The sequence below is a fragment of the Corvus moneduloides genome, chromosome 32 (assembly GCF_009650955.1).
Source record: "Corvus moneduloides isolate bCorMon1 chromosome 32, bCorMon1.pri, whole genome shotgun sequence".
Taxonomy (NCBI): Eukaryota; Metazoa; Chordata; class Aves; order Passeriformes; family Corvidae; genus Corvus; species Corvus moneduloides.
This window is the reverse complement of record NC_045507.1, coordinates 690,995-717,515: the sequence shown is the minus strand read 5'-3', so window position 1 is coordinate 717,515 and position 26,521 is coordinate 690,995. Positions and strand designations below refer to the sequence as shown.

The 26,521-nt window shown below is 70.3% G+C and overlaps 4 protein-coding genes across 4 annotated transcripts; 2 read left to right on the top strand and 2 right to left on the bottom strand.

Annotated features, from left to right (window-relative positions):
- Positions 1 to 152: 152 nt before the first annotated feature.
- MAST1 (microtubule associated serine/threonine kinase 1) lies at positions 153 to 15,789 on the top strand. Its single transcript, XM_032094478.1, is given in 32 exon segments — positions 153 to 300; positions 981 to 1,012; positions 1,840 to 1,928; positions 2,650 to 2,725; positions 3,752 to 3,830; positions 5,581 to 5,744; positions 5,990 to 6,065; positions 6,965 to 7,171; positions 7,899 to 8,000; positions 8,092 to 8,218; positions 8,824 to 8,891; positions 8,984 to 9,069; positions 9,169 to 9,377; positions 9,907 to 10,045; positions 10,136 to 10,268; positions 10,622 to 10,787; positions 10,887 to 10,988; positions 11,081 to 11,203; positions 11,458 to 11,567; positions 11,744 to 11,862; positions 11,942 to 12,123; positions 12,223 to 12,402; positions 12,855 to 13,087; positions 13,626 to 13,748; positions 13,943 to 14,079; positions 14,162 to 14,304; positions 14,461 to 14,675; positions 14,677 to 14,853; positions 14,856 to 14,927; positions 14,929 to 14,982; positions 14,984 to 15,076; positions 15,078 to 15,789. Coding segments are annotated over 32 exon segments (3,891 nt in total). The 5' UTR covers positions 153 to 261; the 3' UTR covers positions 15,114 to 15,789.
- Positions 15,790 to 16,113: 324 nt separating this feature from the next.
- Positions 16,114 to 19,734, top strand: GCDH (glutaryl-CoA dehydrogenase). Its single transcript, XM_032094683.1, has 12 exons — positions 16,114 to 16,203; positions 16,505 to 16,595; positions 16,760 to 16,900; positions 17,321 to 17,383; positions 17,718 to 17,888; positions 18,045 to 18,052; positions 18,087 to 18,217; positions 18,295 to 18,514; positions 18,595 to 18,698; positions 18,785 to 18,910; positions 18,987 to 19,147; positions 19,222 to 19,734. Exons 2-12 carry the CDS (start codon positions 16,511 to 16,513, stop codon positions 19,299 to 19,301), a joined length of 1,290 nt encoding a protein of 429 aa, XP_031950574.1. The 5' UTR covers positions 16,114 to 16,203; positions 16,505 to 16,510; the 3' UTR covers positions 19,302 to 19,734.
- An 86-nt stretch (positions 19,735 to 19,820) lies between these two features.
- On the bottom strand, positions 19,821 to 22,029 carry SYCE2 (synaptonemal complex central element protein 2). The gene is made up of 3 exons (XM_032094664.1): positions 21,268 to 22,029; positions 20,660 to 20,832; positions 19,821 to 20,154 (listed from the first exon to the last, which is right to left on the bottom strand). Exons 1-3 carry the CDS (start codon positions 21,293 to 21,295, stop codon positions 19,960 to 19,962), a joined length of 396 nt encoding a protein of 131 aa, XP_031950555.1. The 5' UTR covers positions 21,296 to 22,029; the 3' UTR covers positions 19,821 to 19,959.
- A 100-nt stretch (positions 22,030 to 22,129) lies between these two features.
- FARSA (phenylalanyl-tRNA synthetase subunit alpha) lies at positions 22,130 to 26,061 on the bottom strand. The gene is given in 14 exon segments (XM_032094681.1): positions 22,130 to 22,317; positions 22,416 to 22,530; positions 22,711 to 22,788; positions 22,869 to 23,037; positions 23,313 to 23,412; positions 23,505 to 23,589; positions 23,817 to 23,865; positions 23,867 to 23,948; positions 24,014 to 24,142; positions 24,223 to 24,315; positions 24,806 to 24,924; positions 25,490 to 25,588; positions 25,663 to 25,800; positions 25,875 to 26,061. Coding segments are annotated over 14 exon segments (1,512 nt in total). The 5' UTR covers positions 26,025 to 26,061; the 3' UTR covers positions 22,130 to 22,211.
- Positions 26,062 to 26,521: the final 460 nt, after the last annotated feature.

Here is a 26,521-nt window from a genome sequence, read left to right as displayed (position 1 = left end):
CCGCGGGGGGGCGCCCTCGGCGCGGCGGGGCCGGGGCGGGGCCGGGGCGGGGCCGGGGCGGGGCCGGGGCGGGGCCGGGGCGGGGCGTCCCGGGGGTCCCGGGCGATGGCGGAGGGCGGCTGAAGGTGGGGGGGGGGGCTGCGGGTACCGGGGGCTGCGGGGGGGAGGGGGGGGGAAGCGAGGCCGGGACCCCCCCGCACCGGCACCGGCACCGGCACCGGCACCGGCACCGGCACCGGCACCGGCACCGGCACCGGCGACATGGACGATTCGGGCGTGATCCGCCGGCGGCGGCTGCAGGTACCGGGAGGGGGGGGTTGTTATTGAAGGGACCGGGGGAATGGCGGTACCGGTACCGGCAGGGGAACGGTACCGGAGGACGGGGGAAATCGGTATCGGAGGGTATCAATGCGGGGGGGGGGGGGGGGGGGAGGGTGGGGGATCGGTACCGGGGGTTCGGTACCGGGTTCGGGAGTGCGATGTCCATAGCGGGAGGGGGTCGTTACTTGGGGGGATGTCGGTGTCGGTACCGGAGGATGCGGGGATCGGTACCAGTGGGTATCGGAACTGGCGGGGGGTTGGTACTGGGATGAGGGGAGCGGTACCGGAGGGATTTGGAACGGTACCGGGGACCGCAGGCCCTTCCGCAGGGGGTGCACGGCGCAGGGCGGTACCGGGCGGTACCGGGCGGGGGGGGTCAACGCAACCCCGGTACCGGGAAGGTCGCTCCGGGCGGGGTCGGCACCAGCGGGGGAGGGATGCGGGCCCGGTACCGGAGCGCGTTGCGGGGCCGGGGATGTTCGCGGTGGGGGGGGGGAAGGTTCGGACATCGCGCATCCCCGGGAGGGGGGGGGACGGAGGCCGCGGTGCCCCCCCCCCCCCCAAAAGCGCTGCTGCGGGGGTCGGTCCGGCGGGTCCGGGGGAGGTCCGGTGTCGCGGGGGGGGTCCGGGCCGCCCCCCACCCGTTGCCGTTGTTCCAGAAGGAGCTGCCGCTGCCGCGGAAGAGCAGCAGGTGAGACCCCCCCGTGCCCCCCACTGCGCCCCCCAAACCCCGCCCCAGGCCCCGCCCAGGCCCCGCCCACTGCAGCCGCCGCGGCCCCCCCGCCCCCCCCCGCCCCGCCGCCGCCCCGGACCCCCCGGAACCCCCCCGGAGCCCCCCGATGCCGATCCTGGTGGGCAGCAACATGTTCCGCCGCACCAAGAGGTACCGGGGGGCTCGGCCTTCCTCCCCCGCCGCCGTCCGTCATCTTCATCCCCGTCATCCTCATCCTTCATCCTCCATGTCCAGCCTCAGCCTTCATCCTCAGCCTTCATCCTTCCCCACCTTCATCCTCCCCGCTCCATCCTCGTCCTTCTGCTTCCCGTGCCCTCATCCTCCTTCATCCTCATCCTTTCTCCATCCTCAGCATCTTCATCTTCATGTTCACGCGCCTTCCATCCTCCTCATCCTCATCTTCCTCCTTCTCCCTCCTCACTCTCATCCTCGTCTTCCTCTTTCTTCCTCCTCCTCATCCTCATCCCCCTCCTTCATCCTCATCTCCCGTCCATCCTCATCCCCCCATCTCCCCCACCCTCCTCCCTCCTCCATCCTCATCCTCCCCTCTCCCCCCTCCTTCCTCATCCTCCATCTCCATCTCCACCCTCCCCCCCCCCCCCCCCCCCCGGCCCCTGCCCTCCCCCCCGACCCCCCATTCTTGCCCCCCAAAATGGGGGGGGGGGGCTGTGGGTGCCCCCCTCCCCCAGCACGTTCGGGACCCGCGTGGAGACGGGGGGGGGAGGTCCGTGTATGGGGGGGGGGTCCCGACCCCCACCCACGACCCCCCCACGACCCCTCCCCAGCTGCCGCACGAGCAACCGGAAGAGCCTGATCCTGACCAGCACCTCCCCCACCCTCCCGCGGCCCCACTCGCCGCTGCCCGGACACATCGGTGAGACCCCCGCACCCCCCCCCCGGTGTCCCCAACATCCCCCGGGTGTCCCCGACCCCTCCCCGGTGTCACCCGGACCCCCCCTCCCAGCGCCCTCGGCACCCTCCCAGTGTCCTCAAATCCCCCCGGTGTCCCCCGACCCCTCCCCGATGTCCCCAACATCCCCCCGGTGTCCCTCGGACCCTCCCCCCGGTGTCCCCAGCACCCCCCCCGGTGTCCCCCGACCCCCCCGATGTCCCCAACATCCGCCGGTGCCCCCGACCCCTCCCCGATGTCCCCAACGCCTCCCCCGGTGTCCCCCGACCACTCCCCGATGTCCTCAAAGCCCCCCCGTTGTCTCTCGGACCCCCTCCGGTGTCCCCAACATCCCCCCGATGTCCCCAACGCCCCCCCCGGTGCCCCCCGACCCCTCCCCGATATCCCCAACCTCCCCCAAAGTCCCCACAGAAACCCCCGAAGGGACCCTTACAGACCCCCCCCAAACTGCCGGGACCCCCTGAAGGGACCCATTTCCCTCCTCAGCCCCCGAGACCCCCCCAGGAGACACCCCCGTAACCTATAGGGACCCCTCCCCCAACCCTTGGGGTCCCTCCTGTCCCCCCTTTTTCCCTGGGGTGGGTCCCAATCGCTTGGCCCCGCCCACCCGCGGTGGGGGCGTGGCCTGGCAGGGCGGGGGGGGTGACGTCACCCTTACCTGTGTGTGTCCCCCTCCCCCCCCCAGGTAACAGCCCCCTGGACAGCCCCCGAAATTTCTCGCCCAGCACCCCCGCCCACTTCTCCTTCGCCTCCTCCCGCCGGTGAGGGGGGGTCGGGGGGCTCCGGGGGGGTCCCCAGGGTCTGGGGGGGTCGCAGGTGTCGGGGTGGGGGGACCCAGGTTGGGGACACCTGTGAGGAGCAGGGGGGGGGGGGTCTGGGTGGGAGTCCCCGAGGTCAAACTCAGTGTCCGGGAGGGTTCCTGGGGTTCGGAGGGGGCCAAGGGGGGGTCCCTGAGGTCCGGGGGATGTCCCCAGTGTCCGAGGGGTGTCCTCAGTGTCCGAGGGATGTCCCCAGTGTCCGGGGCTGTCCCCAGTGTCCGGGGGGTGTCCCCAGTGTCCGGGGGATGTCCCCAGTGTCCGGGGATGTCCCCAGTGTCCGGGGGATGTCCCCAGTGTCCAGGGGGTGTCCCCAGTGTCCGGGGGTGTCCTCAGTGTCCGAGGATGTCCCCACTGTCCGGGGGATGTCCCCACTGTCCGGGGGTGTCCCCAGTGTCCGAGGGATGTCCCCAGTGTCCGGGGCTGTCCCCAGTGTCCGGGGGATGTCCCCAGTGTCCAGGGGGTGTCCCCAGTGTCCGGGGGTGTCCTCAGTGTCCGAGGATGTCCCCACTGTCCGGGGGATGTCCCCACTGTCCGGGGGTGTCCCCAGTGTCCGAGGGATGTCCCCAGTGTCCGGGGGATGTCCCCAGTGTCCAAGGGGTGTCCCCAGTGTCCGGGGGTGTCCTCAGTGTCCGAGGATGTCCCCACTGTCCGGGGGATGTCTCCAGTGTCCGGGGGGTGTCCCCACTGTCCATGGATGTCCCCACTGTCCGGGGGTGTCCCCAGTGTCCGAGGATGTCCCCACTGTCCGGGGGATGTCCCCACTGTCCGGGGGGTGTCCCCACTGTCCATGGATGTCTCCACTGTCCAGGGGTGTCCCCAGTGTCCAGGGGTGTCCCCAGTGTCCGGAGGGTGGTGACAGGGACAGAAGCACTTGGCGAGAGCAATCCCGGGTCCCCTCCCAGCCCGAGGGGCTCCGGGGGGGTCTCCCCGGGGCGGGGGTCCCCTGACCCCCCCCGTGCCCCCTCCCAGGGCTGACGGGCGCCGCTGGTCCCTGGCCTCGCTGCCCTCCTCGGGCTATGGCACCAACACCCCCAGCTCCACCGTCTCGGTGAGTCGGGGGGCTCGGGGACCCCCGGGGGGGGCCTCGGGGGGCACTGAGGGGCTGGGGGAGGGTTTGGGGTTTGGGGGGGATCCAGGGGGACCAGCGGGTGCCGGGGGAGGGTCTGGGGAGGGGGGGGGATCCGTGGTGGGTTTGGGGGCTCCCGGGGGTGACGGGGGTGGTCCAAAAGGGGCCATGGGGTGACACGGTGGGGGGGGGGGGGCTGGAGGTGACACGGGGGACCCGGGGGGTGCTGAGTGACCTGGGGGTGGCACGGGGGGCCCGGGGGGGTTGCTGAGTGACCTGGGGGTGGCACGGGGGACCCAGGGGGTGCTGAGTGACCTGGGGGTGGCACGGGGGACCCAGGGGGTGCTGAGTGACCTGGGGGTGGCACGGGGGACCCGGGGGGATTGCTGAGTGACCTGGGGGTGGCACGGGGGACCCAGGGGGTGCTGAGTGACCTGGGGGTGGCACGGGGGACCCGGGGGTGCTGAGTGACCTGGGGGTGGCACGGGGGACCCAGGGGGTGCTGAGTGACCTGGGGGTGGCACGGGGGGCTGGGGGGGGCTGCTGAGTGACCTGGGGGTGGCACGGGGGACCCAGGGGGTGCTGAGTGACCTGGGGGTGGCACGGGGGACCCGGGGGGGGTTGCTGAGTGACCTGGGGGTGGCACGGGGGACCCGGGGGGATTGCTGAGTGACCTGGGGGTGGCACGGGGGACCCAGGGGGGGGTGCTGAGTGACCTGGGGGTGGCACTGGGGGCCCGGGGGGGGTTGCTGAGTGACCTGGGGGTGGCACGGGGGGCTGGGGTTGCTGAGTGACCTGGGGGTGGCACGGGTGACCCGGGGGTGCTGAGTGACCTGGGGGTGGCACGGGGGGCTGGGGGGGGTTGCTGAGTGACCTGGGGGTGGCACGGGGGGCTGGGGGGGGTTGCTGAGTGACCTGGGGGTGGCACTGGGGGCTGGGGGGGTTGCTGAGTGACCTGGGGGTGGCACGGGGGACCCGGGGGGGATTGCTGAGTGACCTGGGGGTGGCACTGGGGGCTGGGGGGGTTGCTGAGTGACCTGGGGGTGGCACGGGGGACCCGGGGGTGCTGAGTGACCTGGGGGTGGCACTGGGGACCCGGGGGGGATTGCTGAGTGACCTGGGGGTGGCACGGGGGGCCCGGGGGGGATTGCTGAGTGACCTGGGGGTGGCACGGGGGACCCGGGGGGGATTGCTGAGTGACCTGGGGGTGGCACGGGGGACTGGGGGGGGCTGCTGAGTGACCTGGGGGTGGCACGGGGGACTGGGGGGGGATTGCTGAGTGACCTGGGGGTGGCACTGGGGACCCGGGGGGGATTGCTGAGTGACCTGGGGGTGGCACGGGGGGCCCGGGGGGGGTTGCTGAGTGACCTGGGGGTGGCACGGGGGACCCGGGGGGATTGCTGAGTGACCTGGGGGTGGCACTGGGGGCCCGGGGGGATTGCTGAGTGACCTGGGGGTGGCACGGGGGACCCGGGGGTGCTGAGTGACCTGGGGGTGGCACGGGGGGCCCGGGGGGGTTGCTGAGTGACCTGGGGGTGGCACGGGGGGCTGGGGGGGGTCCTGGGGGAGCCGGGGGGGGGACAGAGGGTGGAGTCTGGGTGGAGGCTGGGGGGCCAGGGGTGATGTGGGGGGGTTGTAGCGGTCCCGGGGGGTGGCGGGGGGGACACGGGGGGGGTCCGGGCGGTGACCCCGGGGGTCTGTCGGGGGTCCCGGGGGTGACGCGGGCGCGCAGTCCTCGTGCTCGTCGCAGGAGCGGCTGCACCAGCTGCCGGCGCAGCCCACGCCGGAGGAGCTGCGGTTCCTGTCCCGCCACTTCGGCAGCTCCGAGAGCCTGGCCGAGGAGGATGGGGGGGCTCGGGGGGGGCCGGCCCCCCGCCCCCGGTCCCGCAGCCTCAGGTGGGCCCAGGGAACCCCCAGGCATCGAGGGGGGATTTGGGGGGGGATGGGGGATTTGAGAAGAGGCTGGAGGGGAATACAGAGGGGTCACTGCGGGGTTGGGGACCATGGGGGTCACTGGGGGTTTAGGGAGGAGCCAGGATTTGGGGGTGACCCAGGGCGGGGGGACAACAGCAGGGGGGTCCGTGGGGCACCGAGGGGTGACGCTGTGGCCGTGGGGTGTGACACTGTGACCTCCCCCACAGCCCTGGGCGCTCGCCCTCGTCCCACGACAACGAGATCGTGATGATGAACCACGTGTACAAGGAGAGGTTCCCCAAGGTGGGGCTGGGCGCGCTCTGGGGGAGGCTGTGGGGGTCCTGGGGTGGCCGTGGGGGCAGTTACGAGGCCTCAGAGGGGTTGTGGGTGGTCATGGAGGTCTTGGGGGTGCTGTGGGGTTGCCATGAGGCAGTTATGGGGTCTTGGGGTGCTGTGGGGTGGCCTTGATGTCAGCTGTGGGATCCTGGGGTGTCCCTGGGGGGCTATGGAGTGGCCATGGGGATGGTTAGGGGATCTCAGGGGGGCTGTGGGGTGGCCATGGCGATGTTAGGGGGTCTCAGGAGGGCTGTGGGGTGGCCGTGGGGATGGTTAGGGGGTCTCAGGGGGGCTGTGGGGTGGCCATGGGGATGGTTAGGGGATCTCAGGGGGGCTGTGAGGTGGCCGTGGGGATGGTTAGGGGATCTCAGGGGGGCTGTGGGGTGGCCGTGGGGATGGTTAGGGTGTCCCTGGGGGGCTGTGGGGTGGCCGTGGGGATGGTTAGGGGATCTCAGGAGGGCTGTGGGGTGGCCGTGGGGATGGTTAGGGGATCTCAGGGGGGCTGTGGGGTGGCCGTGGGGATGGTTAGGGGATCTCAGGAGGGCTGTGGGGTGGCCGTGGGGATGGTTAGGGGATCTCAGGGGGGCTGTGGGGTGGCCATGGCGATGTTAGGGTGTCCCTGGGGGGCTGTGGGGTGGCCATGGGGATGGTTAGGGTGTCCCTGGGGGGCTGTGGGGTGGCCATGGGGATGGTTAGGGGATCTCAGGGGGGCTGTGGGGTGGCCATGGCGATGTTAGGGGGTCTCAGGAGGGCTGTGGGGTGGCCGTGGGGATGGTTAGGGTGTCCCTGGGGGTCTGTGGGGTGGCCGTGAGGTCAGTTACGGGGTCCCGGGGAGCCGTGGGGACCCGGCTGTGTCGGTGCTGCAGGCGACGGCGCAGATGGAGGAGCGGCTGGAGGAGTTCGTGCGCGGCTGCGGCCCCGGGGGGACCCCGCTGGCCGACGGCGCCCTCAGCTTCATCCAGCACCAGCTGGTGGAGCTGGCACGAGACTGCCTGGCCAAGGCCCGCCACGGCCTCATCACCGCCGGCTACTTCTGCGAGCTGCAGGAGAACATGGAGCGGCTGCTGCAGGACGTGAGCGAGACCCCCACGCCCACACGGGACCCCGCGGGGCCTGGCGGGGCCTAACGGGACCCAGCGGGGCTGAGTGGGGCCTAATGGGGCCTAACGGGGCTGAGTGGGGCCTAACGGGACCCAACGGGGCTGAGTGGGGCCTAACGGGGCTGAGTGGGGCCTAGTGGGGAGCAGTGGGACCTAACGGAACCCAATGGGACTAACAGGACCCACCAGGGACTGACAGGACCCAAAAGGACCTAACAGGACCCAACGGGACCCCCCAGGGACTGACAGGACCCAAAAGGACCTCAAAGGGACCCAACGGGGCCTAGCAGGGAGCAGCGGGACCTAACGGGACCCAACGGGACTAACAGGACCCACCAGGGACTGACAGGACCCAAAAGGACCTAACAGGACCCAACAGGACCCTACAAGGCCTAGCAGGACCCAATGGGACCCCCCAGGGACTGACAGGACCCAAAAGGACCTAACAGGACCCAACAGGACCCTACAAGGCCTAGCAGGACCCAATGGGACCCCCCAGGGACTGACAGGACCCAAAAGAACCTAACAGGACCCAACAGGACCCTACGGGGACCCAAAAGGGATCAGTGGGGACCAACAAGACCCAGTGGGACCCAACAGGTCCTCACAGGACTCATCGGGGCCCAGCGGGGATCCAAGGGACCCAAAGGGGCCCAACACAACCGTGAGGGACCCCCACTTGTCCCCGTGTCCCCCCCAGGCCTACGAGCGCTCCGAGTCGGAGGAGGTGGCCTTCATCACCCAGCTGGTGAAGAGGCTCCTCATCATCATCTCCCGCCCGGCGCGGCTGCTCGAGTGCCTGGTGAGGCCCCGCAGCCGTCCCCACCCGCGCCCCCTCCCCTGAGCCCCCTCCCCTCACCGCTGTCCCCCCCTCACCGCCGCTGTCCCCGCAGGAGTTCGACCCCGCGGGGCTCTCGCAGCTGCTGGCGGCCACCGCGGGCCGGGCCGAGGGGCCACTGCGGGCCGACACCCCCCGGTACCTGCTGAGGCAGCTGGGCCGGGCACGGGGGGGACGCACAGGTACGGGGGGACAGGGTGGGGGGGTAAATATGGGGGGGAAAATATGGGGGGCAAAAATGGGGGGATAAAAATGGGGGGAAAATATGGGGGGACAAAAATGAGGGGATAAAAATGGGGGGGCAAATATGGGGGGCAAAAATGGGGGACAAAAATGGGGGGAAAATATGGGGGGACAAAAATGAGGGGATAAAAATGGGGGGCAAATATGGGGGGCAAAAATGGGGGGATAAAAATGGGGGGGAAAATATGGGGGGACAAAAATGGGGGGATAAAAATGGAGGGATAAAAATAGGGGGGACAGGTGTGAGGGGAAAAAACGGGGGGGAAAGGGTGAGGGGATAAAAGTGGGGGGACAAAAATGGGGAGACAAAAATGGGGGGCAAAAATGGGGGGACGGGTGTGAGGGGACAAAAAGGGGGGTAAAAATATGGGGGGGCAGGTGTGAGGGGACAGAAATGGGGGCACAGGTGTGAGGGGACAGAAATGGGGGGGACAAGTGTGGATGGGGGGGTTTGGGACACGGTGGGGACCCAGGCAGGTACGGGGGGCGCTCACCTGAGCCCCCCATGTGCCCACACCCCCCTGTGACCCCCCCTGCCCCCCAGACATGCTGCACCTGGAGGAGCCCGACAGCGGCGGCACCAACACCCCGGAGCCCGAGGAGGGGGCTGAGGTGGGCGCCGGGTCCCTCTGTGTCCCCCCCGTGTCCCCCCGTGTCCCCCCCGTGTCCCCCCCGTGTCCCCCCCGCCTCACCTGTCCCCCCAGGGCCGCGCCGCCGCCCCCCGGCCCAAGGAGCCGCCAGGTGAGAGCGACTTCGAGACCATCAAACTCATCAGCAACGGCGCCTACGGGTGAGCGGCGAGCGCGGGGGGCTCCGCGGGCGGGGGGCCGGGCACGGGGGGGTCCCCGGGGCCGTGTCGTGACGTGTGGCGGCCCTGTCCCGACGGCAGGGCGGTGTACCTGGTGCGGCACACGGCCACGCGGCAGCGCTTCGCCATGAAGAAGATCAACAAGCAGAACCTGCTGCTGCGGAACCAGGTGCACCAGGCCTTCGTGGAGCGCGACATCCTCACCTTCGCCGAGAACCCCTTCGTGGTCAGCATGTTCTGCTCCTTCCAGACCCGCCGCCACCTCTGCATGGTCATGGAGTACGTGGAAGGTGGGGCTGCGCGTCGCGATGGGGGGGGTGGGTGTCGCGATGGGGGGGGTGGGTGTCGCGATGGGGGGGGTGGGTGTCGCGATAGGGGGGGGTGGGTATTGGGATATGAGACTGGCTGTAGGGGTATGGGGTGGGTATTGGGATATGGGGGTGGGTATTGGGATATGAGACTGGCTATAGGGATATGGGGGTGGGTGTTGTGATATGGGGCTGGATATCATGATATGGGGCTGGGTATCATGATACGGGGCTGGGTGCCGTGGTATGGGGCTGGGTATTGTGATATGGGGCTGGGTGTTGGCATCTGGGGCTGGGTTTCGTGGTAACAGCTGTCCCCATGCCCCCCCCACGTGCCCACGTCCCCCCACGTCCCCCTGTGTCCCCACTGTCCCCGCTGTCCCCCCGTGTCCCCCCGTGTCCCTGCTGTCCCCCCTGCCCCCCCGGTGTCCCCCCGTGTCCCTGTGTCCCCGCTGTCCCCCCACATCCCCCCGTGTCCCCCCGTGTCCCCCCGTGTCCCCGCTGTCCCCAGGCGGGGACTGTGCCACGCTGCTGAAGCACATCGGGGCGCTGCCGCTGGAGCTGGCCCGGCTCTACTTCGCCGAGACCGTGCTGGCCCTGGAGTACCTGCACACCTACGGCATCGTCCACCGCGACCTCAAACCCGACAAGTGCGGCCGGGGGCCCCGGGAGGGGCAGGGGGACTCTGGGGACACACCTGGGCCACACCCAGCTCACCCCTGTGTCCCCTCCGCCCGCAGCCTCCTGATCACCTCGCTGGGCCACGTGAAGCTGACGGATTTCGGGCTCTCCAAGATGGGGCTGATGAGCCTCACGACCAACCTGTACGAGGGGCACATGGAGAAGGACGCGCGGGAGTTCCGCGACAAGCAGGTGGGCACGGGGGGGTGCCGCAGGCGGGCTCAGGCGTGCCCAGGTGTGCCCAGCTGTGGTCAGCTGTCCCCAGCTGCACTCAGGTGTGCCCAGCTGTGGTCAGCTGTCCCCAGCTGCACTCAGGTGTGCCCAGGTGTGCCCAGCTGTGGTCAGCTGTCCCCAGCTGCACTCAGGCGTGCCCAGGTGTGCCCAGCTGTGGTCAGCTGTCCCCAGCTGCACTCAGGTGTGCCCAGGTGTGGTCAGCTGTGGTCAGCTGTCCCCAGCTGCACTCAGGTGTGCCAGGGACGGGGCCAGGGGAGCGGGCTGTGTCCCCAGCGTCCCCCGTGTCCCGAGCTGAGCCCACCTGTCCCCAGGTGTGCGGCACCCCCGAGTACATCGCGCCCGAGGTGATCCTGCGCCAGGGCTACGGGAAGCCCGTGGACTGGTGGGCCATGGGCATCGTCCTCTACGAGTTCCTGGTGGGCTGCGTCCCCTTCTTCGGGGACACCCCCGAGGAGCTCTTCGGGCAGGTGATCTCAGGTACGGCCCTGGGGGACACGGGCACAGGGCAGGTGCTGCCAGGCACGGGGGTCTCTGCTCAGCTGTCCCCTCCCTGTCCCCGGTGTCCCCTCACGTCAGACGAGATCCTGTGGCCGGAGGGGGACGAGGCGCTGCCCCCGGACGCGCAGCACCTCATCTCCTGCCTCCTGCAGCCGGACCCGCTGCGGCGCCTCGGGGCAGGTGAGACCCCCCCCCCCCCCCAGACCCCCGGGATCCCCCCCGGGACCCCCCGGACCACCCCCGGGCCCCCCTGAGCCGATGTGGTGGCGCAGGGGGGGCTCAGGAGGTGAAGGCCCACGGCTTCTTCGCCGCGCTCGACTGGACGGGGCTGCTGCGGCAGAAAGCCGAGTTCGTGCCGCACCTGGAGTCCGAGGAGGACACGAGCTACTTCGACAGTGAGGGACCCCCAGGACCCCTCCCGACCCTCCACGGGACCCCCCTGGGGACCCCCTGTGGGACAACCCCGGGATTCCCCTTGGGTCACCCCCTGGACCTGCCCTGGGACACCCCTGGATGCCCTCGGGACATCCCCGTGACCCCCCGTGGAACCTCCCTGGACCCCCCCCAGCCCCTCCCAGGGTCTCCTTGGGGTTCCCCCCCCACACCGAGGTCACTCTGGGGGACCCCCCTCACACCTGTGCCCCCCCAGCGCGCTCGGACAGGTACCCCCACGTGACGTCGTACGAGGACGAGGACACGACGGAGGACGAGCCCGTGGAGATCCGGCAGTTCTCGTCCTGCTCCCCCCGCTTCAGCAAGGTGGGCGTGGGACGGGGGGGACACAGGTGTGGGGAGGGGCGATGGGGATTTGGGGACGTGGGGACGCGCGGAAGCTGGGACGGTCCCGCGGGACTCTGGCGTGCTGGTGGGTGTGGCAGTGGGTGTGCCCAGGTGTGCCCAGGTGTGACCAGGTGTGACCAGGTGCGGCCCCGCAGGTGTACAGCAGCCTGGAGCAGCTCTCGCAGGAGCCGAAGCCCAAGGGGCGCCCGCGGGACGAGGGGAGACGCGACGGCTTCGCCCGCGAGCGCGGCTGGAGAACGGGATCGCCCGAGCTGTGCGCACCTGTGGGGGGGTCCTGGGGGTCCGGGGGGGTGCAGGGGTCCCCCCGATGCCCAACGCCCGTGTCCCCGCAGGAAGCACCGCTCGGCAGGTGAAGCCGCCCCTCCCGAGGGCGAGGGCAGCCCCCCCCCGGGCGCTCGCCGCCGCTTCTCGGCGCTGCTGGAGCCGGCGCGGCCCGGGGCCCCCCCGGAGGAGCGGCAACTCCCCCGCAACGGGGGGCGCGAGGGACCCCCGGATGGAGCCAGCGAGGAGCCAGGTGTGTCCCGGGAAAGAAGGTGGGGAGGGGTCCCCGGTGTCCGCCGGTGTCCCCCGGTGTCCCCTCACCCTCCCGTGTGTCCCCCCCCCCCCCCCCCAGGGGAGCGAGCCCCGAGGGCCGGGGAGCCGCCCCACGCCCGCGCCGAGCTGGGGCTGCGGCGGCCGCGGCACCCGGGGGTGGCCCCCGCCGAGGGCGGGGGGGACAAGCGCAGCCCCCGCGCCCCCGGGAAGGTCACCAAGTCGGCGTCGGCCACCGCCCTGTCCGTCATCATCCCCAGCGGTAGGTGACACCCCCGGGACCCTCCGCAGGGACCCCACATCCCCCCGGGATCTTCCCCACAGCGACCCCAAATCACCCCGGGACCCCCCTAAAGGACCGTCCCCAAATGACCCCAAACACCCAGGGACCCCTCCACCCCCTGGGTCCCCACGGGATGGGGGGGGCTGGGGGTCTCCGGGGTCTCTGTGGGTGCTGGGACCCCCGATCCCATGCGTTTGGGGTCTCCCATGGGGGGGGGTTTGGGGTTGGTGTGACCCCCAATCCCACGGGTGGGGTGTCCCTGGGGGGTCTGGGGGTCTCCGATGAGGGGGGTTTGGGGTGGGTGTGACCCCCAATCCCACGGGTGGGGTGTCCCTGGTCCCGGGCGGTGACAGTGGTGCCCGTGGGAGGTCTGGGGGGTCTCCCCGGGAGGGTTTTTTGGGCGGGGGTCAGCGGGGGCTCTGGGGGCGCAGGGGAGGCGCCCGGCTCGTCCCCCCTGGGCAGCCCCATGTCCCCGCGGTCGCTGTCGTCGGACCCCTCGTCGCGGGACTCGTCGCCGGGCGGGAGCTGGCCCCGGCCGTGGCCGCCGCCGCCGCGCTCGCCCATCGCCATCCCCCGGCCCGGGAAGAAGTTCGGGTTCACCCTGCGGGCCATCCGCGTCTACCTGGGGGACAGCGACGTGTACAGCGTGCACCACGTCGTCTGGGTCAGGGACACGCGGGGACACGCGGGGACACGGGAATGGGGGGCTTGGGGACACGGGGGGGACAGGGGTTTTATTGGGGACAAGGTTTTTTTGGGGGACAGGGGTTTTATTGGGGGACAGGGGTTTTATTGGGGGACAAGGTTTTATTGGGGGACAAGGTTTTTTTTTGGGGGGACAGGGTTTTTATTGGGGCAGCACCTGCGGTGTCGTTGGGTGAGGGACAAGGAAGGGTCTTGGGGACAGAGTGGGAATTGGGGAAAACGGGGGAGGAAACGGGAAAATGGGGGGAATATTGGGAAAAATGAGGGGGAAATTGGGAATAAATGGTAATAAAATGGGAAAAGGGAGGGGGGGAAAGGGGGGAAAATTGTTTCGGGGGGAATCACGGGGGGGCACGGAGGGGACACGGGGGTGTCTGGGGTGTGGCAATCCAGGTGCGTCGTAGGCACCTGGGTTTTGGGGGGGTGAGGGGACAGTTGGCGGGTGTGGGGTGTCACATCGGCGGCGCACCCTGGGTGACGCCGTTTTTGGGGGGCAGCACGTGGAGGAGGGGGGCCCCGCGCAGGAGGCCGGGCTGTGCGCCGGGGACCTGATCACGCACGTGAACGGGGAGCCCGTGCACGGGCTGGTGCACACCGAGGTCGTGGAGCTCATCCTCAAGGTGGGGGGCACCGGGGGAGGGTCATGGGGGGTGTCACGGAGTGGGGGGTCCCGGGGGTGAGAGATTTGGGGGGGTCATGGCGGGGTCATGGCAGCTCAGCCAGGACCAGGGGGTGAGTCCTGGTGGGGGGGGTGGGCGTTGGGGGGTGTCGGGGAGCGGCGGGGGGGCTGTGCCCGTGACCCGCTGTCGCCCAGAGCGGGACCAAGGTGTTGGTGACAACGACGCCGCTGGAGAACACCTCGATCCGCCTGGGCCCCGCGCGGCGCCGCAGCGCCCGCGCCAAGATGGCCCGGAGGAACCGCCGGGGGGGCACCGGGAGCGGCCACGAGAGGTGGGCACCGGGGGGGCACCGGGGGAGCACCGGGGGGGGCTCCGGGGCGGCCGCAGCGTGTGACGGTCCTCCCGCCCGCCAGGCGGCGCAGTGCGCTGTTCCGGCACCTCGCCCGCCAGGCCTCGCTGCTGCACACGAGCCGCTCGCTGACGTCACTGAGCCGCTCGCTCTCCTCCTCCGACTCGCTGCCCGCCTCCCCCACGCACGCGCGGGCGCGCGACCCCGGTACGGGGCGGGGCCACGGGAGCGGGCGGGGCCCCGGGAGCGGGGAATGGGGGGGGGGAGGGGGCCCGTGAGAACGGGGCCGTGGTCACGGGAAGGGGGCTCCGGGCGTCCCGGTGCCCGGTCCCGTTCCCCGCACGCTGACCCCGTTCCGCGCAGGGGCCTCCCCGCCCAGCAGCTCGCCGGGCTCCAGCGCTCCGCCGTCGCCGGCGGGGCCGCACCTGCGGCCGAGCTCCCTGCAGGGGCTGTCGCCGAAGCTGCAGCGGCAGTACCGGGCGGCGCGGTGCCGCTCGGCCGGCAGCATCCCGCTCTCGCCGCTCGCCCACACGCCCTCGCCGCCCGCCGCCTCCCCGCCCGCCTTCCCCGCCAAGCTGCCACCCCAAGGCCGCCGAGTCCCCGCGCCTCGCCCGCCGCGGGCCCCCCGAGAAGGCGGCGCCGGGGCCCCCCCGCAAGCTGGGGCTGGAGCCCCCCGAAAGGACTTCCCGGCCGAGCCCGCCGCTGCAGAGCTTGGCCGAGTGGGACGGGGAGGGCCACGGCCGAGCCCCCCCCTCCCCGCGCACCCCACCCGCCGCCTGGGCCGGCAGGAGCTGCCGCTGCTGCTGGGGGGCCCCCCCGGGGCAGAGCCGCCCCCCCCCGGGGCCGGAGGAGCCCGAGCGGGGGGCGCGGGGCCCCCCAAGGTCGCCTCAGCCCGGTGCAGGAGCACGAGCGCGGGGGGGCGGCCCCGGGGGGGCCCCCCGTGCCCATCGTGGTGGTGGGGCCCGGTGCGACCCCCGCGGGACCCCCGGAGCGCCGCGGGCCCCCCCGGGCGCTGAGCTTTACCCGAGCCCCCCCAACCCCCGGACTGTAAATAGGGGGCGACCCCGGGACCCCAGGCATGCGGGGGTCGCACCCCCCCGGCCCCTCCCGCGTAAGGGTTAATACTGTGACACTCCCCCCGTGTGACGTCACCGACCCGGCACCCCCCCGGTGTGATGTCATCGACCTCCCCCGGGTGATGCCCCTCTCCCCCCGGTCTCCCGTTTGCCCCCGGTTATGGCTCCCGGTGTTGACGTCGAAGCGGTGATGACGTCACAGCGCTGATGTCACAGGAGGGGCACGGGCGCTGCTCTGATGTCACTCGGGAAAGGGGATGGCGGCGTCGCGGCGTGACGTCATCCCCGCGGGCGTGATGTCACGGCTACAGCGGCGTCAGTCTGGAATCGGTGATGTCACGGCTGTGACATCGCCAGTGGCATTGGAGTGGTGACATCACAGCTGTGATGTCACCGAAGGTGTGAGGGCGGTGATGTCCCAGCTGCGGTGACATCGAGGGGGGCTATGGTGACGTCACACGAGGGCCAGCCAAGCCGGTGACATCACAACCCCCCGTGACATCATCACACTCCCCTTCCCTTCCTCCCCCCCGTTCTCGCTATGCAAACGCCCCCCCCGGGACGGGGGGGGGGGCCGGGGGGGCCCCGGGGACCAATAAAGGCTGTACAGCACCGAGCCCCGGCTGCCGTTCCGGAGGGGACAGCGGGGGGACGCACGGGGGGGGCGGGACACGGCGGGGAGGAACGGGAGGGACACGGGGGGAGCGGGACACACCGGGGGGAGCGGACACGGGGAGACACGGGAGGGGAGGGACACACCGGGGGGAGCGGACGCTCATCACCGTGTGCGGCCACCCCCCGGGACCCCCGGGCAGTGATTTGGGGATCCCGCAGCCCCTCGGACCCTGCCGGTGGCGATTTGGGGGTCACACACCCTTGGGGACCCGCCCGAGCCCCTCGCCCAGCCCGGACACTCGCGGGTTAACGCGGGCTCGGTTTCGCCCCCCCCGTCACGCCCCCGCCACGCCCCCCCCACCCCCCGTGACGTCACGGCTCTACCGGGTCCGTTCGCCGCCGCCGAGCCCGAACGGTCCGGGGGGGTACGGGGGGAGCGGGGGCGTCAGGGGTCCCCCGGGGAGGGTCGGGGTCAGCTGGGGGGTTTGGGGGTGGGGGGATCTCTCGGGGAGCGCTCGCGGGTCTTTGGGGGGTCCCTGGGGGGACTTGGGGGTGCAGGGGGAGGTCTCTGGTGGTCTCTGGAGTGAGTTGGGGGACTCCGTGTGGGAATTGGGGGTCCAGGAGGGGTCTCTGGGGGAAATTGGGTGTTCCGGGGGGACATCTGCGTGAGAACCGGGGGTCCCTGACCCTCGTGTGTGTGCCCACCCCCCCCCCAGCCCCCCATGGCGCTGCGTTTGGCCACCCCCCTGTTACGCCTGGCCCGGAGCGGTGTCCGGTGGGGGGGCACCGGGCCTCCCCCCGCACAGGGTGAGTCGGGGAGGGACCGGCCGGGACCTCTGGACCCACCCCAGGACACTCCCCCCGACCCCGGGATTCCCCCCCGGCAGCAGCGGGGGGGGGGGGGGGCGGGGGACACATGGAGTGTCCCCGGTGCTGACCCCCCCTCCCCTGGGGCTGGACCCCCCCCCCAGCCGCCCCCCCCTTCGACTGGCAGGACCCGCTGGGGCTGGAGGGGCTGCTGAGCGCCGAGGAGCGGCTGCTGCGGGACACGACGCGCAAGTACTGCCAGGAGCGGCTGCTGCCCCGCGTGCTGCACGCCAACCGCCACGAGGGTACCCCAAAAACACCCCCGGAACACCCCAAAACAGCCTGACCCCCCCCCCATACAGCCCGAAACCCCCCAGAGCCGCAAACCACCCCCAAATACTGCCAGAAGCACCTGCTGCCGATCCCCATGAGGGTACCCCAAAACCCCCGCGGATGTCCCCAAGGTCCCCCCCATTGCCTCCGACCTCCCCTCAGGGTCCTTCCTATGCAAAAAACGGGGAGTTTTGGTATCCCCCAAAGCCCCCCCGGCCCTCCCCCCAAAACTCCCTGACTCCCCCAAACTCCCTCCAACACCCCCAAAATCCTCCCCCCTCCCCTTCCACAGGCCCAAGGTGGAGGCAGGGGTGTGGGGGACCCCTAAAGCCCCCCAGGGGGTTCCCCCGCTGCCCCCTCTCACCCCTGCCTTGCCCCCTCCCCACCCCCAGTCTTTGACCGGGAGATCGTGACCGAACTGGGAGAACTGGGGCTGCTGGGCCCCACCATCCAAGGTGAGGGGGGGCCATGGGGATCCCCGGGGTCGCAATTTGAGTACACAAAGGGGGGGCTGGGGGGTCAGGGAACCCCCCCTGGGGCTCCTGAGGGGGTTACTGGGGGGTTCAGGGGGAGAGGGGAGGGGCTGGGGGTGTGTGTGACCCTGGGGGTCAGGGATGGGGTTTGGGGGGGGACCTGGGGGCAGTTTCTGGGTGGCACTGGGGGTCCCCAGGGTGGGGCTGGCTGTCCTGGAGGGGTTCCTGGGGGTTTCTGGGTGGCACTGGGGGGGGTCTTGAGGAGACACTGGGGGTCTCTGAGTGACCGTGGCTGTCCCCGGGGGGGTCACTGCAGGATATGGCTGCGCGGGCACCACGTCGGTGGGCTACGGGCTGGTGACGCGAGAGCTGGAGCGGGTGGACAGCAGCTACCGCTCCGTGCTCAGCGTCCAGTCCTCCCTCGTCATGTACCCCCTGTGGGCCTACGGGACCCCCGCCCAGCGCGAGCGGTTCCTGCCCCGCCTCGGTGAGACCCCCGGGATGGGCAGTGGGGCTGGGGAAGGGCAGCGGGGAGGAGGGACAGGTTTTGGGATCTGTGGGGCAGCACTGGGGGATTTGGGGGAGGAGCGGGGTCTGTGGGGCAGAAGGGGAGCGATGGGGCCGTTGGGGGTCAGTGGGGCAGCTCGGGGTGTCCCCGGGGTGCCCTTGAACCCCCCCTTTCCAGCTCGGGGGGGAGATTGTGGGGTGCTTCGGGCTGACGGAACCCAACCACGGGAGCGACCCGGGGCGGATGGAGACGCGGGCACGGCACAACCCCAGCACCAGCACCTACACTCTGCGCGGGGCCAAGACCTGGTGAGCCTCAAAATCGGGGTGGGCGGAACACGGGGGACCCCCAGAACCGCCCCCCGTGACTCCCACAACCTCCCCAGGATCACAAATTCGCCCATAGCCGACCTGTGCGTGGTGTGGGCCAAGTGCGAGGAGGACGGGCGGGTCCGGGGGTTCCTGGTGGAGCGCGGGACCCCCGGGCTCAGCACCCCAAAAATCGAGGGCAAGTTCTCCCTGCGCGCCTCCACCACCGGGATGATCCTCATGGACGACGTGGAGGTGCCCGAGGAGAACCTGCTGCCCAACGCTGAGGGGCTGGCGGTGAGGGGGGCACTCAGGGCATCCTGGGGAGGGTCCCAGTGGGATGGGGGGGGTCCCGATGACACCCCCGTGTCCCCCAGGGTCCCTTCGGCTGCCTGACCCAGGCGCGTTACGGCATCGCCTGGGGCGCGCTGGGCGCCGCCGAGGCCTGTCTGGAGACGGTGCGGCAGTACGTGCTCGACAGGTAACGGGGGTCTGGGGGGGATTTGGGGGAGTCCCACCGCCCCTTGCCCACCCCAAACCTCACTGCCCCCCTCCCCTGGCCCGCAGGAAGCAGTTTGGGGGCCCACTGGCCCGGAACCAGCTGGTGCAGAAGAAGCTAGCGGACATGGTGACGGAGATCGCGCTGGGGCTCCACGCCTGCCTGCAGCTCGGCCGCCTCAAGGACGAGGGCAAGTGGGTGGCACTGTCCCCAGGGGGGGCTTGGGGGGTCCTGGAGGGGGTCAGTGTGTCCCTGTCCGTGTCCCCGCAGGGCTGCCCCCGAGATGGTGTCGATGCTGAAGCGGAACTCGTGCGGGAAGGCGCTGGGCATCGCGAGGGACGCGCGGGACATGCTGGGGGGCAACGGGATCTGCGACGAGTTCCACGTCATCCGGCACCTCATGAACCTCGAGGCCGTCAACACCTACGAGGGTACGGCGGGGAGGGGGCCCGGGGGGGTCTCGGGGGGTGCTGGGGTTCATGCTGAGCTGTGGTGATCCCCGCAGGCACCCACGACATCCACGCGCTGATCCTGGGCCGCGCCATCACCGGCATCCAGGCCTTCGCCCCGGCCAAGGGCACGTAACGGGGACGCAGTGGCGGCGGCGGCACTGGTGGGGACCGGGTCTGCTCCTTGTGGGAAGGGGTGTGAGGAGACGGCGGCGCTGACCGGACCTGGTGTCACCAACCGGACCCAGGTATCCCCAGAAGGGACCCAGTGTCACTGATGGGACCTCGTGTCACCAACCAAACCTCCTGTCACCAACGGGACTTGGTGTCACCCCAACCAAATCTCGTGTCACTGGCGGGACCCGGTGTCACCACGCACGTCTTGTGTCATTGATGGGACCCAGTGCCACCAACCAAACCTTGTGTCACCAATGGGACTCGGTGCCACCGACAGGACTCGGTGTCACTCGGGGGACCCCAGTGGTGCTGGGCCCTGTGTCCGGTGCCATCCCTGTGCCTTCGCCATCCCCGTGGCCAATAAACGGTGGGACAGCCCCCTCCATGCCAGCCCCGCTCGTCAGCGTTAATTAACCTGCCAGGACCCAGCTCTGCCCTCGGGGGAGCCCCAGCCCAGCACAGCCCCGCCACATCCAGCTTTTGAGTCAACTTCAGCCCTTTATTTGTTCCAACCACCAATAGCAACAGCAACAGAAATGCCCTTTGGGGCCAAAATCCCCATTTGGCCCGGCACAGCCCGGGTTTGGGGGGTCTTTGGGCTGGGGAGGGGGTCCCGCTCAGGCCTCGGGCTGCAGGAGGAGGTCACGGTAAGCCGCCTCCACGGTGCAGCAGACGTGGCGCAGCTCCGCCTGCACCTCCTCCACGCGCTCCATCACCTCGGCCACCGCCTGCAGCCGCTCCTGGATCAGCTCGTTGTGGAAGCCGTAGAGGTGGAAGAGCCGCTCCTCCAGCTGCTCCGCCAGCTCCGAGACCTGCCCGAACGGGGCCACGGCTCGTCCCGGCGCTGGCACGGCCGCCGTCCCCGGGGCCGGGGGGCAGCTGCGCCCGCCCGCGCTGGCACCGCTCCCGGCCTGGCCCGGCCGCCGCCAGCTGCGCCCCGGTAGCCGCAGCGCCGGTCGCGGTGGCCACCGAGCGCCGGGTCAGCGCGGGCCGCAGCTGCCAGGCCGGCCGCCATCTGCGCGGGGGCCTGGGACCCCCCGGCCGGCCCCCCCCCGGCTGGGGAGACATCGGCAGGAGCGAAGTCCGGCGCGAGGGCAGCGTGGGGACAAGGGGGGGACATCGGGGGCCGCTCGAAGCGGGGCCGGAGGCAGCTGCAGCCGGCCCCGCGGGGGCTCGGGGGGCTCTCCCCGGCCGGGCTCCGCAGCTGCCTCCCCGGCCGGGCTCTGCCTCCCTTCTCCCGCCAAGCCGGGCGGAATAACGCGATTCCCCGTGCCCCGGAGGGAAGGGACGGGACCCCGCAGCCCTCTCCGGGCTTACCTTCTGCATGAGGCTCTCCCTGAAGCCCCTCAGCACCCTGTGGTCTTCCTCGCGGCCCTCGTTGATGCGGCCGATGAGGTCCCGCACCTTCTGCTGCAGCCCCTCCACGGTGGCGTCCAGCGAGGCGAAGTACCGGGACGAGGCGGGGGCCCAGCGCCGGCTCCGCGCACGGCCTCGGCCGGAACACGAGACCCTCCGTCAAGGGCGCGCACCACACCGGGGAGGGGACGGGGACATCCCCTGGGAGGGGCATGGACCCCACGGGGACAGGGACGCGCCCACCCATCAGGGATCACACTGGCACTGGGACCGCGCTGTGAGGGGCACGGAGCCCACGGGGACAGGGTCAGGGACATCGCCGCCCCATCAGGGGATGGATCACACAAGGACAGGGACCCCCCGTCAGGGGTGTGCGCCCTGTCAGGGTCACACCTCCGCGGGGAAAGGGACGGGCTCTGCCCTGTCACAGCCCGGCCAGTCCCGTTAATTGAGAATACTCTCTAATTAACGCCGTGACTCGTGGTGACACGTGTGTCCCCCGTCCCCCCCGCTATTTTTTTCTCCACTTTCACTCAAATTCGCGATGCGGTGCAGGGTGAAGGTGGTACCTGTCCGGCTCCTTGCAGGGGGGCTCATCCCCACCCAGTCCCGCCGGGGAGGGACCGCCGGCCGCCGCCGCTGCCTCCGGCTCGGGACCCTCGGGCTCCTCCTGCGACATCCTGGCCCTGGGGGGCTGACGGGGGAAGGACCCCCGGGTTGGGGGCCGCTGGGATGGGGCTGGTACAGCCCCTGCCTCCAGGCCGGGGTTCCGGGGGTGGGCTGAGGGCGCAAGGCCCGGCCAGGCGGGGGTCCCGGGGGTGCGTTGGGGGCACTAAGCCCGGCGCGGGCCAGAGTCCCGGGGTCGTGCCGGGTCCCTGGGGTGAGTTGGGGGCACTAAAGCCGGCCCAGGCAGAGGTCCCGGGGTCGGGTTGGGGACGCGATCGCGGAGGACCGGGAGGCTTCGGCCGCCCCTCACAACACCCGCCTCAGGGAGCCTGCTGGGCGGGTACCCCGCCGGCCAATCAGCGCCTGCCTTCCCCCACCCCGGAGCTGGTGATTGGAGCCCTGACGGAACCCAGGGGATGATTGGCACCTGCGCGGGCCAATCAAAAGGCAGCGCTGGGAAAGGCGGGAAGCGCCTGAGGGTCCCGGGGGGGGGGTCGGGGGGTCCCGGGAAGGTCTCGGGGGTCCCGGGCGGGTCCTGGGGGCCCCGGGAAGGTCTCAGGGGTCCTGGGCAGCTCTCGGGGGTTCCGGGAAGGTCTCAGGGGTCCCGGGCTGGTCTCGGGGGTGCCGGGTGGGTCTCGGGGGTCCCGAGCGGGGGTCCCGGGCAGGTCTCGGCTTCCCCAGCACCGTCCGAGGCCACGAGGTGACAATAAACCCTCCCCGAGCACCGCTCCACGCGCGTTCCCTTCCCCAGCACACACACACGGGCACCGCAGGGCACGGAGCTTTATTGGGGTGCGGACCCCCGGGGACGGGACCCCCTCCCCGAAAGGAGGGGACCCCGGTGGGGTCAGACGTCCAGGCGGCACAGGGGGCTGTCGTAGACCATCTGCAGGTTGACGCGGTGCCCCACGAGCTCCCGGATGTTGTTGATGCCGTATTTGATCATGGTGGGTCTGGGGGAGATGGGATGGGGGGGTCAGGGGGTGGGGGAGATGGGACGGGCTCACACTGGGACCCCTCCCCCCCCCAGGCCAGGGTGACCCCCACTCACCGCTCCAGCGAGAGCCCCCAGGCGATGACGGAGACGTTCTCGGGGAGCCCCATGGGCAGCAGCAGCTCAGGGCGGAAGACCCCCGAGTTTCCCACCTCCACCCATTTCTTCAGCCCTGGGGGGGCGAGGACAGGGAATGAGGATGAGATGGGGCACCCCAGAGACCCCCTCCCAAAGTGCTCCCCCCCATTCCAGGGGAGCTCAAGATCAGGCTGACTTCCAGATCCCCAGCTCCAAGGGGAGCCCCCCCCAAGACCTCCCTGCTCTAAACAGGGACCCCAGGACCCCCCCTCACCCTCGTGGTAGCTGAACACCTCCATGCTGGGCTCCGTGTAGGGGTTGTAGGCGGGTTTGAAGCGCAGCTGGGAGATTCCTGGGGGCACACAGGAGGTCAGGGGGGCACAGGGCGGGGTCAGAGGAGTTCAGGGTGCCCCCCCGGCACCCTCCCCATACCCAGCTTGGTGAAGAACTGCCGGAGGATGCCCATGAGGTGGCCCAGGGTGAGCCCCCGGTCGGCCACGACGCCCTCGACCTGGTGGAACTCGGCCAAGTGCGTCGCGTCCAGGCTCTCGTTGCGGAACACGCGGTCGATGGAGAAATATTTCACGGGGCTGAACTTCTCCTGAGGGGGGAACGCATTGATGGGGGGCAGGTGAGACCCCAGGAATGCCCAAGAACTGCTCTGATCCCCCTCAAATTGCTGTGGCCTTCCTGAGCCCGCCCCCAACCTCCTAAACTGCTCTGACCACTCCAAATCCCACTGACACCCCAAACCCACTAATCCCCCCCAAAAACCCCTCTGTTCCCTCCTCACCTGTGCATCCCCAGACCCTGCCAAGGTCCCCAAACCCCTCAGACCCCCCATAAAGCCCCCAGACCCTTCCACGCCCCCCAGACCTGCCGTGCCAGCCGGAACAGGGCGCGGGCACTGGCTGACGTGGTGTGGGTCCTCAGCAGGTTCTTCCGCGCTTCCTCCACCTTCCACTCGTACCTGTACCTGGGGGGGGGTGGGGGGGCAGGGAGGGAGTTCAGAGGGGTGGGGGGCACACTCGGGACCCCCCTGAATCGCCCCCGGGGTCGGGGTCTCACCCCTGCGAGCCGTAGCCTCCCTGCGAGTGCACCTTCTTCACCTTGGAGGTGTAGCCGGAGGGCAACTGGGGGGCTTCAGCAGGGTCTGGGGAGGGGCAAAAATGTGAGGGGGGGGGTCTGGAGAGCTTTGGGGGGGCGTTTGTGGGGGCTCAGAGGGGCTTTGGGGGGCAGTGGGGCTTGTGGTGGGGTCAGAGGGATTTCAGGATGAGAGGGGTGTGGGGTGGGGCAGCAGTGGGTTCTGGGGGGCTGTGGGAGGGTTCAGAGGGGGTCCCTGGGGGGGGTCAGCAGGTTCCCGTGCCCCCCGGCACCCACCCAGCAGGAAGAAGGTGTCGTGCTGGTCGCGCGCCGGGTGCTGCTGCGGCTTGGAACAGCGCGTCGAAGTTCCAGAAGGAGCTCTCCACGAAGTTATCCGTGGGCATCTCCGTGAAACCTGGGGGGCCACCGCTGCCTCAGCAAAGGGGGGAGAGGTCTGCCCACCCCCCCCCTCCCCGAGCCTTCCCCCCACTCACCCCATCTCCAGGAAGATCTGGCGCAGCTCCGAGCGCACCTTGAGCAGGGGGTGCAGGTGGCCGCAGGCCGGGGGCAGCCCCAGCGAGGAGAAGTTGTAGGGTTTGAAGGGCAGCTGGCGCCAGGAGCCCCTGCAGGAGGGGTCAGGGCTCAGGGCACAGTTGTGCCGAGGCTGTGGGAGGGTCCTGGGGGGGTCTGGGGGGGGACGTACGTGGCGATCATCTCCGGGGTCAGCTCCGTCTCCGGCCGCGCCACGGCCGTGCTGAAGGCGCTGCCTTTGCGGATCCAGTACGACTTGAGGGTCCTGGGGGGGCAGCGAGGGCGTTGGGAGAGACCCAAAGCCCCTGGCTGATGCTTCGTTAATTGCTTTAATTAACACCAATTTCATTAATTATCAGCTTAGTGTTTTTTATTTAACATTTCACTGACACAAGCATTGCGCAGAGTCTTTAACGGTCGAATTAAATCACTGAGGGGTTAATTTCGCTAAGATTAACGCCAAAAAACCTCAATAAACAAAACCAAAAGGGTTTGAAAACAGGGCAGCCGGGGCCTTAAGTTTATGGCCCTGCAAGGATGGGAGAAGCAGAAGATGCCAAGAAGAATGAAACCTGGGGAGTCGGGTATTTCCAGTCTGACCAAAAGATAACAAAAGCACTACAGAACGTGGAGCAGCCTAAACCAAAAACTGACAAATCAACGACCAAACGAACGAGAAGAGAGCGCTAATTAACGAACGGAATTAGGCAATTCAGAAGCAACAAGTATCAGTTCCTTTGTTCTGCCCCACTCACACTTCCAGGAGCAGCTTCCTCCTCTTGAGCTCGGCGCGCTCCCGCTCGGGCAGGGCCTGGGCCTCCCCTGCCCTCACCTGCCCCAGGTGCTCCTGCACCGTGTCCTGCACCGAGGGCACCTGGGGGGGCACGGGGGGAGACCCCCGGGCTGGGCACAGCCCAACGGGGACCCTCGACAATTCCCCCCGCCGGCTCCAGCGGATCCCCATCCCCGCCAAGGACAATCCTGATCCCTGCAGACCCCCACCCATCCACCCCCAGGACAATCCTGATCCCTGCAGACCCCACCCATCCACCCCCAGGACAATCCTCATCCCTGGAGACCCCCACCCATCCACCCCCAGGACAATCCTCATCCCTGCAGACCCCCACCCATCCCCGCCAAGGACAATCCTCATCCCTGCAGACCCCACCCATCCCCGCCAAGGACAATCCTCATCCCTGCAGACCCCCACCCATCCCCGCCAAGGACAATCCTCATCCCTGCAGACCCCCACCCATCCACCCCCAGGATGCTCCTGGTTTCCAGGGACCCCGTCCATTCCCCCCGGGACATTCCCAGTAACCGGAGATCCCCAGACCCCTCTCCTCGGGACATTCCCAGTTCTCAGTGACCCCCACGCATCCCCTTTTAGGACACCCCCGCTTCCCGGGGACCCCCGCCCGTCGCCCCGGGCCACTCACGACGGGGAGCACGCGGGGACCGCCGGGCGCTCCCTTATCCAGGCGCACCCACTTGTTGGCCATGGCCTTGCTGAAGCCCAAGGAGCCCCCGGGCAGCTTCTGCGGAGACACAGCGACCGTGAGCGACGCGGTGCCGGCCGCCGGTGCCCCGCTCCGGTGCCGCCGTTACCCACCATGGCCTCTGCCTGGGGCAGCCCCTCCTCGGGGAGGCTCCGGAACAGCCGCACCTCGGGGCTGCCGTCCCGCAGCACCTCCTCGCCCTCGGGGCTCAGCTCCCATCGCGTGGCCGCCCGCGCCTCCGCCTCGATCACCTGCACCGGCACCGGGATCAGCACCGCCAGCGGCGCCCGGGGGCTCCCCCGCGCCCCGGCCGCGGCGCCCGCACCTCGCCCAGAGCCTGGAGGCTTTTGACGGCGCCCACGAGCGTCTGGTGGTCGACGCCGAGCGCGGCGGCGGCCTCGATGCTGCAGAGCCCCCCGGAGCCCCCGGCCCGGTCCAGCCGCTCCAGGAGCCGCTCCGCCACGCTCGGCGCCATGGCCGGAAGAGAGCCCGGCCCCGCCGGAAGTGATCCCGGGCCTGCCGGAAGTGCCGCTGGGCTCCTGCCCCATCTTGAGTGTGGCGCAAGCGCCGCGCTGAGCCTGCTCGGCGCCATATTGAGTGTGGCGGGTGGCACAGGCGGCTGCGGGGGGACGCCGTGACGTCACGAAGCTGCACTATGACGTCATGAGGTGCGAAGCGGCCGCACCAGGGACCCCAGAGGGCCGATCCGGTCCAGAGGTTCATTAGAGCAGCCCCCGGCCGGGGTTTACCTCCCTCGTGTTCCCACCTGCTGTGACATCACTTAATCAATGACATCATCACCGCGTCACGGCGCCATACGAAGGCACAGGCGAGCAGGAGAATCCCCTACGCCGCGTGGCCGTTGTCCCCTCCCCATATCCCCAATTCCCCATTCAATTTCCTCCCCCCCCTCCCTCCACCCCCAGGCCTGGCCCTTTAAGAGCGCGCGCCCCACGTGACCCCGGGAGCGAG